Consider the following 12,143-nt stretch of genomic DNA (forward strand, 5'->3'; position numbering starts at 1 on the left):
TGGATCGAGTTGTCGATATTGATTGTTTACGCGAGAAATAGACAAAGTTTGTTGATATACATTTATACGTACATGGATAAAAAAATACGGAGATGGGATCTTACAGATATAAACAATAATTAAGGAAAACGTTCTTGCTTGCTTTTATAATCCAGTGTAATATAGAGTAAACAACCTTAGAAAGTTGTGATCAGTTACTGCCGAAGAAACAAACTTCTTGTGCACCACAGTTTTACAATAATGAACATTCTGAGTCATTAGGAACGCCAAAAACCAAGACTGTTGTAGATTTTAATAAATAAACACCTTTAACAGATTCATTTGAGCTACAATCCTTACTAAGTTGTGTTTACACGTCGATAAATTTGATCGTTATTGCCGACTTCATCGTCGCTTCTTCGGCTATATCATCGCATTTTATCAGTACTGGTGGCTCAAACATGTACGACTGAATAATAAGATTCTTTTAATTTAGTCAGCATGTAAAAAAAATAACTTACATGGTGAATGAATGTCAAAATTTAAAGAAGATAATGCTAATCCTACAATTTGTTTACAATCAGCTGTTCGAAGAAGGTCGCATGTGACGTCACTGTACCACGTGACACGCTATCTAATTAACGAGTTTTTAAACGATCGGGGCTATAATTTAAATTGATATTATGGCTAATTACCGCTTTTATACCGTTAACAAACTATTAGGAGTAAGTATTAGATACACAAGGAAGCCAAAAAATGTAAAATGTCGTATACTTTAGAAACATGCGATATGTCCTTTAAAGGACATATCGCATGTTTTTCAATTTTCGGAATTTTTTAAATAAAATCATTCTATACTCATTATAAATCAAGTTTATTAACGTTTTCATAAAATATTTTGCCTAATTCGTGAGTTTGAAAGCGATGAAATTCAAATGTCGCGATATGCATATTTTCTCTCTCGATCTACCCGCCATGATGTGTGACGTCATATGCGACCTCGAGCGAGAAGGTGCTGTTAGCCATCTTAGTAATTGGATTAGATTAAAACGACAATTAAACTAATTATCACCATTAAATTGTCGATAACGGGACATGATGGTGTTCTGTGCCTCCTGCGGGTGATTTAGCCACCGAAAATGGGGATTTGAACTGTTTGTTTAAGTTTCCCTTACGAAAGTATGCGGAAATCTTGTGACAAAAAGGGGTCTATCAGTCGACGAGAGGATTTATTAATAAACATTCAATTCATATATTATTAATTATATGGTACATTTTTGTAATTATAGTTTCATAAATAAATCTTATTCATTTCTCAAAAAGAAAAAAATAGAAGTTTATGCACAGGGGCCTGTGTACAAAACGCAAGTTCATCGGAGAAAAATAACGAGAGGGGACGCCATTTTGGATACCGCCTCGCTTCATTAGCTGTTTTCTTTTTCTTATTGTTAAACTATACGTTCATGCATGCATCGGTTTTTAGTTATACATGATTTCTTCATTCATACATGTAGCTCACCTCTGCAGAAATCATAATTTTAGGACGGGATGTTAGATTTCTATGAGTTTTATTTTTTGTGGGAGAAGTCATGGATCGAGTTGTCGATATTGATTGTTTACGCGAGAAATAGACAAAGTTTGTTGATATACATTTATACGTACATGGATAAAAAAATACGGAGATGGGATCTTACAGATATAAACAATAATTAAGGAAAACGTTCTTGCTTGCTTTTATAATCCAGTGTAATATAGAGTAAACAACCTTAGAAAGTTGTGATCAGTTACTGCCGAAGAAACAAACTTCTTGTGCACCACAGTTTTACAATAATGAACATTCTGAGTCATTAGGAACGCCAAAAACCAAGACTGTTGTAGATTTTAATAAATAAACACCTTTAACAGATTCATTTGAGCTACAATCCTTACTAAGTTGTGTTTACACGTCGATAAATTTGATCGTTATTGCCGACTTCATCGTCGCTTCTTCGGCTATATCATCGCATTTTATCAGTACTGGTGGCTCAAACATGTACGACTGAATAATAAGATTCTTTTAATTTAGTCAGCATGTAAAAAAAATAACTTACATGGTGAATGAATGTCAAAATTTAAAGAAGATAATGCTAATCCTACAATTTGTTTACAATCAGCTGTTCGAAGAAGGTCGCATGTGACGTCACTGTACCACGTGACACGCTATCTAATTAACGAGTTTTTAAACGATCGGGGCTATAATTTAAATTGATATTATGGCTAATTACCGCTTTTATACCGTTAACAAACTATTAGGAGTAAGTATTAGATACACAAGGAAGCCAAAAAATGTAAAATGTCGTATACTTAAGAAACATGCGATATGTCCTTTAACTGTATTTTGTTAGTTTGGGATCTTTCTCTTTTACTCATTGTTAATGCTAGAACACTTAGTACTTGATCCTTTTTGCTTGCCTTGGTATAAAACAAACCAAAATGTATCTCACTGACTTTTTAAGCATATTGGAACACAAACACAAATGCGAAAAAAATTTTGCACGTAACTTTCCAATAGCATCGTCCACAATAACAGCTTTAATAGTAAAGAACTTTCCATATTTTGCAAAATTAATTCAATATTTCCAAATCTGCGTTTTGTAGACCCTTTCTTTAGCCAAATGGTTTTTATAGAATCGATGAATTTTATTTCTTTGCATTATATTGTAACAACTGTTTTCCTTAATCTAATACTTAAAGATGCTTGGTCCGATTTAACACCAAATCTTGTGACCGCTTTTAAACGATGGTTATTCTAAGTATGTGAATAATAAAAGACAATGCAGTAGTTTACTCTGTCAATTAAGCTATATTTCAATGGAATAATCATGCACACAATTTGTTTTAAAAACAAATGACACAAAGGGGCATCGCCTCATTAAATTCGCCCTTGAATTCGAGGCGGTTATTATTGTATTATGACTTTAACGCTGATAAGAATTTATAAATACGCATTATTTCCCTTTTATCTCCGACTATCGCCATATTAGTTGTCGATTTCTATTGTTCTGCTCATTGCTACACACCACCTATATAAGGCCGAGAGCACTATTTATGCTGCACCGCATTCAGGTATTTCATTCACCCAAACACGTTATCTTGGACGGAAATACGTGCAGAAACGCGTTTTGAACAAAAATATGACAACCACTCCACTGCCAAGGCAGATCCAATAAACGACGAAACAAGACATACTGAAATCCAGTCACAGATACTTAAAAAAATTATCCTCGATAATTGTAAACCGTTTTCCTGTGTATGTTATAACATTGCACATGCGCAAACCACACACTGTGGCAGATCGAGCAAGGTCAATGATCGCATGGATTTTAAGAAACGGAGCGTTTTTGTAGAAACCGATGGACACGATGCATGTTACGTTGTTACTTTCTTGGGTTTTCTATCATTTAGCTACTGTGTTGGATGTACTACCGCCTGGGTTTTAAAAATGATGGCGACGTTATGCATTCTGTATGAACGGCACACGTGTTCGATGTGCAAACGAAGTAAGTCCGCACTATCTGTGCAAAATAATACGGAGGCCTTGGAAATTCGTTCAAAAAAATAAATATGTTTTGTATTTTATTGATTGTTGTTTCCTTTATTATTTATTACAAACATTTTACTACATTGTGTTGTTCATGCATTTAGAAGTCCGTGCAACCTGAATGCCTCGATCAGAAAGCAACTGACCGTAACTTTCTCAACCGGTATATGTACCCGAGTGACAGTAGAGGAGCGATGAAAATTAATATGGCGACAAAATGCTTTTATGAATTCATGTCATCTTTCACATCATTATAAAGAGAATGCCTGCTTGGGAGGTTTACAGTTGAAAGTGACATCTCGAGAAAACCATTGTCCGTCGACGCGAAACGGAGATTGATAATAGGTGCGTTCAGAGTTCACCAGATTGTCACCAACGGCAAGTTCGGTCACCAATGTCTACAAATGGTTCCCAATGGTAGCAATTGGTTACCAATGTTGACCATTGGTGTACTTAGAAACTGATACTATACTGTGTATAGATACTGATGTAAATAAAGACTTTAGAATAGGATATATGCATATCTTATTGAATGAAATTTTTGAAAACAATCTAAGACAACTGAGGGCTTCTAAAACCCGCTCCTCTACCCAGAAACATTATTTGGGCTTTCGGTAGGACGTTACTATTTCTTGTTGTTCAAGTTAAAAGGATGTTGTTATAGAGTGAAATATGCACCGATTGCGTAGAAATTGCTTTATATATAAGCCAGACAAATCTTGTTGATTTCAGAGATCCATGGCTGAGTGGCCAACAAAGAAATTATTGACAGGCCTATGTCACATTGCTGTTTGATACAACTACCCAAAGTCCAAGCTCTTGTTAAAATTGATTCTAATTTATATACTTTTTTGATGGCGTTAAATATTTATTACCAATTTTGCAATTAGTCTTTACTTTCTTTGTATAAATGATGAATTTGTAGTCAGAGGAAAGGTATTTTGTTTTGTTTTCAACTGTTTTATATATTCAGATGGTTACAATTGGTAACCAAGTGTAACCAAAGGCCACCATTTGTTTGAATTTGACAAAAAGCGAAATACCAAAGGCCACCATTTGTTTGAATTTGACAAAAAACCGTTCATGGTACTACCTATACAAATTGCTACAAATGGTAGCACTTGGTGACCATTTGCTACCATAGTTCACCGATGGCAACTAAATGCTGCCAGCGGTAAATATCAATTTCACCAACGGTACAACTTTGAACGCACCTAATGGTTTTTAAGTGGTGTCAATTTTAACTGTTACCCTCCCAATATTAATTCGTTTTAAGCATAATTAAATAGTTCCTAGCGTTTATCACATTCATTTTGGGTCTAAAATTTGAGTTTTTTGCTTTAACATTTAAAACGTAAACAAAGCTTTCTTTACATGACAAAGAATTGTGAGCTCTGTATTTCGCTTATAACACGAAGACTGACAGTCAAATTTTGGTAGACCATAAGAATTGCTATACTGAAGCAATGTAAATATTAAAAACGGAAAAATAATTTTGATTTACATCATGACCATGCTCTTTTATTTGCCTGAATACAATATCACGATATTTTGATGACAAGTTTATGTTGTCAAACTTTGTTCATATTAACATTACCGTGCCGTTCGCAGATAAAAGGATTTTTTCGATCACAAGGTAAATCGTTCCAAGTCCAAGAGGAATTGCTTTTTAGTTCCAAACAATTTTCGTTCCCATTCTTGTTGTTTGGTTCATCTGCATGATAACATAACACAAAGTCAAAGACATGTAGTATTTAACCGTGAGAAAAATTATCTCAACGGCAAGAAATATTGATAAATAGACTTAAAAACTGAAATCCATATGTAAAAATATGATTTTATTTGTTATCAAAAAGGAGTTGAGAGAGCTAAATTGACCTCCTAAGTTATCCATTAGTATTTGTTTTGCTTAATTAATTAAAATTTACCATATTTTTAATTGAAAAATCTTTCGTATGCTCTCATTTTAACTTGCACTATATAAGTACGCAGAGGGATAAACTGAGAGTAATCTTTTGTTTAGCATGAGATTCAAACGTTGATTTATTGTCGTGCGTGACGTTGAATTTGTGTTGAATACATATTAGTTTTTTTGAATTCGGAAATCGACCTGGTGATCAAGCAATCAATTAACATATTAAAATTTTGCCAAAAATGTTAGCATTTTAAAACTAACTTTTCACTACCACCAAAGAATTCAGTAACGTTGATTTCATCTATTCGAATTCCTTTTAAATACACATCAAATAGGGTTCTGTTTGATGATATCTGCGATTTAATGGAGTAGAGCTTTATTTAAGAAGAAAAAAGTAAACTTTATAGTAAGAAGTTGGTATTTTTTGTTGTTGTTGCAACAAGTGTTACTAAAACTTATAGTACATGTAATCATTAAGTATTAACAATACGCACCCTTTTACCACAATTAAATCAACGAGCTATTAATTAGTTGATGGTGTGGATTTATAAAAGAAAAACTAATGTACTAACTGAACAACAATCATATTGTACAGTGTATGTGAATATTTTGTATACAACCATTTATTTAATACACATGGAGAGTAAAGGATGGCACAGTTTTATCTTATGGAAACATTATGGTGATATATTAAAACATAGTCCGTACATATAATGTTTAATGTATGTAGAATATTAGTATTAACAAATTTTAATCCTTTTAATACATTCAATCATTCAATGTTTGTGTGAGAGAGAGAGAGAGAGAGTTCGTCGGAAGGATGTTGAACATTTGCAAGTAAAACATTTCTTTTCATTTGCTAAACACACTTTATAAAGTCAGAAATATCTGTGATTTCTATGGTTGTGATTTTTACGCACTTAAATATAGTTTGAAGTACAAACTTTAAAAATGATTTGCAACAAAATCGTTTATTTACCATATATTAAATAAAAAGGTCATAACAATCAGTGTCATTTACAACCGAAAAAAAGTTCTGATAACCACGTCCCTGCAACCAGTTTGTGATATTTAGATTCGACCAATTGAAAAGTTGGTTGGGAGGCGGGTTTTGTTTTTGCTCAGTGCAGCTATTCAAATTTATAGAGTGAGTGAAGTTGTTCGTTTTTGAAACAAAATGTTTGCTTAGATTTTTTCGAGAAATTAATTAGACTATAGTAGAATGTCTAACATGGTATCAAATTTGTTTCATCGTCGTCTTTAAAACTTATCTTATCAAATCTATGTGGTCACCAATTCAAACTCATCCATATTTCAAACAATGAATAAACATTACTAGAATCCCAGTTAGTGAATGACGAAATTCGCTCGCCATGTCCCCAGTACCAGTCATCTCCCTTTTTATTCCCACCAGTCCATATATGTTGTACACCGGACGCCAAACCTTAAATCAAAATGTACAAAAGGAAAGATTTAATGATTATACATGTAACTATCAACATACTTAAGTCAAACTTGAATAAAGGTGTTTCCATATATATTCGGGATATGAAGGTGGCGACATTGCAGAAAAAATACATAACCCGCGTTAGCGTGTTATTTAAATTTTTCTGCAATGATCGCTACCTTCATAACCCGCATGAATCATCAAAGAAAGCATTTTATCGTTTATATTTAAACCTTTTTTTTTTACTAATTAATAAATTTATTAATAAAAGTAAGTAAAATTCACTTAATTACTGTTAATATACTTAAGTACGTTAGCTAAAAGAAACAACCAAATCGTCTCCTGTGAGACTTTGAGTCTGATATCATCATGACAATTTCGTGTAGTCAGTGATTTTTTTTTCTTAATTAGGTTAATAAAAATGCGGCGAATTTTGCGAATCTGAATAATTTTCCCCGTCCTGTGTGTAATCCGTCCTGATGTTTTTTTAAACCATCTTTTATATACTTTTATCAAAACTTCTAAATGTTCACATTGATAACTAGAATAATTTGATAGTTAAATAATTGTCAGCATTTCGTAACTGATATGTGTTCTCATCAATAGCACAGATAAGATAAATTCTGATGATAATTATTATGATTGGTAATTTTTGTAATAAATATTAAAACACTGTGCTTGATAATTATGTTTGTGCCAATGTGATTTTGCACCCGTCCAAGCTGCATGTATCGAAAAATTCAAATGTGTAATATGAGAGACCTTTGCTTTAGGATATTAGATCCACCAATGTTATTAATGTATCTTAACTGTCAGATGAGATATATACCTTAAAATTTAAAATCCTACAAAATAATTTTCATATTGGAAAACAATTTTCTTATAAGATATTGATTCTTATAGGATATTGGTAATTTCCTGCCGGAATAAAAGAACTTCCTACAGGAATTTAAATTCCGATAGGATTTAAACAAACTCCATAGGATTTTAAAATCCGATAGGAAATCTTACTTTCCCATTGGAAAACTATCTGTGTGGATCAAATTCTTGCAGGAAATACTTTTCTCCTATAGGAAATTTAATTTCGATAGGATTTTTACAAAATCCTATATGGTTTTCAATATATCCTGTAGGAAAGTTATTTTTCCTGTAGGAAATAATGTTTTTCTATGAGATTTTAATTTCCAAAGGTAAATATCTTATTTGTCAGGTGGGACACACTTGAAAAAAAGTGGTTATATACTCTCTAAACAATGGTCTATCATTTGATATATATGTTTTTTTACGAAACTGCATCTTAAGCGGGTGCAAAAATGCCACCTTGGCACAGACATAATTATCTGGCACAGTGTTATAAGTCTTTCACTTTTATGTTAACTCAGTATATCCCAGTAATCTTATAATAAAAGATACCACAGATTCTGAGACATCTGTTTGATATTTGGATATTTTACTAGAAACAACTTGTTTACGGAATCCATTCAACAAATCTATGATAAACGTGATGATTTTGATATTTCCATCTTCAACTTACCTTACTTATTTAGCAATATACCATTATTACCTGCTTAAACGAGGCAAGCTACTAACAAACAAGTCGACGAAACAAGAATATCAAAAATCTTGACTAGAATCATCTTTAAGCAAGTTCTATGGTCGATCTTTGATTCTGTCAGCAAGTACAATGTTTCATTAAGGACACATTCTGACTGACGTTTTTCATTCTTGTTAGACCATTATTTATACATAAGGCCCCGCCGTCACCAACTTTCCTCAAGTCATTACTCAGCCTCAAGTTTGAGTTTTTACCTCAAATTCATGCACTTTTCCTTTCAGGATTTGAGTTGAGGACTGAGCTGAGAGATTTAAAAATTTTGGTGACGGTGGGGCCAGACTGACTACCGTATCTTCAATTTTCATAACTTTGACAATGAGCACACGGTGGGTGCGTCCGGTGTCGTATAATTTAAGGTCCGCCCTGTAAAATGGTCCGGTCGGACCTTTAATGTTAACATTTAGGGTCCGGCTTTGCCCTATAAGAAAAGGTCCTACCCGTAGCCACTTATTTAAAGTTCTCTTAAAGTATTTCTTCTTTTTGCTCATGTACATGTATTTTAAAGATTTCTTTGTTTATGTAATCAAATCGGACATTTGCGTATCGTACACGTATGACCGTATTACTAATTGAATTACTTTTGGAATATTAAATATTGATAGCGGGTTCGAGTTTGACCAATTGTTTAAGAATCTGAAAAAATGAAAACCAGGAGTATTCTGACAATAATTTGTCCGTTTGTTTTTAAACCTTTTCCGGTGTATATGTATTAACAGAGGGTTTCACGACAGGTGAACACGGGTAAAAGAAGCCCTGCAGGCATTCACACCTGTGCTAATCAGAATACACCCCTGCACTGTGAAAGAAAAAATGTCTCCGCTGTAGTGTTCTACACAACTTAGATTGTCTTTTTAGCTCGTGCTTTGTTTAATTTTTAGTAGATCAGGAACGAATGATTATATACTTATACGTCTCTAGGTAGATTTATCTTTAGTGTAAGATAAATAATAAGAGGCCGCATATAATGATTACCTGGACAAAAGGGATACATGTATATGTTGACAGTATACGTAACTGTGGTAACTATAAGGGCGTGAAAAAGGGAAAGGAAATTAATTAGAAGATACATGTAACTATTATTAAAGAGCATGTTTTGATTGACTACAGGTACATATAAAGTGTTTATTCATTCATTCTTTATTCACTTTACTAGGCTTTAAAGCTCATCCGTAATCATATACATATAACATACAAGTGAAACAGAAGAATAGACAATCTACTTAAATTATGGCAACAACATAGAACATAGAAGATATCCAAAAACATGGTTTGATATATTTTTTATGAACAAGATCATACGAATGACACACCAATAGAAAATTAAATTCATCTTGCACACAATCAATATTACAATACATACAATGTACATTCTCTACGAATTCTGAGTGTTCTATTAAATCGATTAGTTTAAAAAAGTAAAAAAAAGTCTGATAGTGTGGTAATAGTCTCTCTCTCTCTCTCTCTCTCTCTCTCTCTCTCTCTCTCTCTCTCTCTCTCTCTCTCTCTCTCTCTGTTTTTTCTCATAATGTGATATGCATGCAATTTTGTAAAAATAAAAAAAATAAAGTAAAAAAAAAGTATAAGTGTTTATTCCCGACCGTATTTGATCACCTCAAAATTCTCAAAGATTGATTCCATATTCCTTTATTTACAACGTCCAATATTTTTACATACATATAAAATGATGCATAATTAAGCAAAGATTAGGAAACGAGTAAACACTTGAAAGATAAATCCGTTTCCATCGATAAATTCTACAAATTTCAATTTTTTTCATGTATCAAAAATTAAAGCTGAACTAACAGCATACTTACATAAATTGCGTTATAAACAAATTAATTCCTTTGGATACTCCCCTTCTTTGATATTAACAAAGGCAAAAGTCCGATCCAAAAATATAAAAAAGGATCGAAGAATTGAACAATTCATTATAATAAGCATAACTTACACATTTGCCTTAGTGCAAATAAAAAATAGCAAAACGTACCGTTTGCAGGTATCGGTAAAACTTAATTGTAAAGAATATTTGATTTTGTAATGAGTCACGTTTTTAAGCGTGTATCATATTGGAAAGATGTGCAAAAAGAGGATGTATAAAATATCCATTGTTTACATGATCATTGCAAACAGTCAAACACCTGAATTCGGAGGTGTGAACCCCTCACACCTGCAGGGTAGTGTGTGTGTATATATCACCTGATTGGAGCCATTGTTTAATTAATGACACGAATCAGTTTCATTTCCTGTTTATATAAGATTGAATGAAAAAAAACCCAGGTTTAAACGGTTTATTTCATTTGAGTTTTAACTAAAGGTACAATTATGTATTTTCATTTACACTTTGTGATGGATGTTTACGAACTCACCTCGGGTAAGAACTGTTTTAAATAATTACAAAATAATACCACTTATTTTATAACAAAATACTCGAAATAAAAGAAATACAAATGAAAAATATACATGGACCCCGGACCTTTTATGCTAGGCGGACCTTTTCTTATACGGGCCGGACCCTTTTAATGCAAAGGCGGACCTTAAATGTTAACATTTATGGTCCGCCCCGGACCATTTTACAGGACGGACCTTAAATTATACGACACCGGTCGGCAGGGGATGCATACTCCATAGGCACCTGATCCCATCTCTACTACTATCTTGTTATATGTTCGTGTTGCTCTGCTTTGAATTTGCATTTTGTCTTATGGATTTTTGAGATGGTTGGCGGTTTGTTATTTTCATTTTCATCTTTAGTAATAGTTTAAAGTAGTTTGTAGTAACATAAGTAACATTTATATATCTTTGCAGCGCATGTTAACATCTTTAGAGAGGTACATGATGGTGCTTTTGATTTAAATGTAAAAAAATTTTGGCGTTTTTTGGGATTGGGAAACTAAAGAAAAATTGAACTAATAAAAGTATGATACATTCAATTTTAAATAAAGCATGCAATCAAATTTTAAAAGATTTATTGTTCTCCGAAACAAATAAATTGGCACCAAAAAATCGTCTGCCTTTGATTGGATGGAGTATTTATTCTTCAATATTAAAAACAATGCCAAAACTATGAATAGTATTTAAGTTTTTGCTTAATAAAGATGAAGAGTCTTAAAGTTAAAAAATAAATCGTAAACCAACATTTATTCGCGTGCGAGAAATTTATGCGAGGTTCTCGAGGGCCTCGTCGTCGCGAATATTTCTTGCTGCAAACAAATACATGTCGTATGGTTGTTATAACAACACAAGCCTTGATAATATTTCGGCACGAACATTATTCGTCGCAAAATAGTCTATCGGAAGTAAATCAGTAAATCGCGGTTTATAGTAACACACGAGCGGATAAAATCCAATGAGGGTGAATTCGACAAGGAGATACGTGGTGCAAACTTATCTGTCACAAAGAGGATACTGCAAACCATCTTTAAAATTTATTTACGTGCGAGAAATTTTCGTGAGGGCCTCGTCGTCGCGAATATTTCTTCCCGCGATGTCGTCTGGTCGTTATAACAAAACGGGTCTTGATATGGCTTGATCGCGAACATAAGTCGTCGCGAACCACTTTTGCCTGAGTAAATCGCGAAATAGAGTCGTCGCGAATACAAGTTGTTTT

The 12,143-nt window shown here is 33.1% G+C and overlaps 1 protein-coding gene across 1 annotated transcript in view; it reads right to left on the reverse strand.

Annotated features, from left to right (window-relative positions):
- LOC136273053 (uncharacterized) overlaps positions 1-12,143 on the reverse strand; it is a 36,367-nt gene that overhangs the window by 18,054 nt on the left and 6,170 nt on the right. The window contains exons 3-4 of the mRNA XM_066076863.1: positions 6,811-6,918; positions 5,157-5,273 (exon numbers count right to left, since the gene is read on the reverse strand). Coding sequence (XP_065932935.1) covers positions 5,157-5,273; positions 6,811-6,918 — 225 coding nt within the window. The remainder of the gene's footprint in view (positions 1-5,156; positions 5,274-6,810; positions 6,919-12,143) is intronic.

This window comes from Magallana gigas, chromosome 2, assembly GCF_963853765.1.
Source record: "Magallana gigas chromosome 2, xbMagGiga1.1, whole genome shotgun sequence".
NCBI classification, from domain to species: Eukaryota; Metazoa; Mollusca; class Bivalvia; order Ostreida; family Ostreidae; genus Magallana; species Magallana gigas.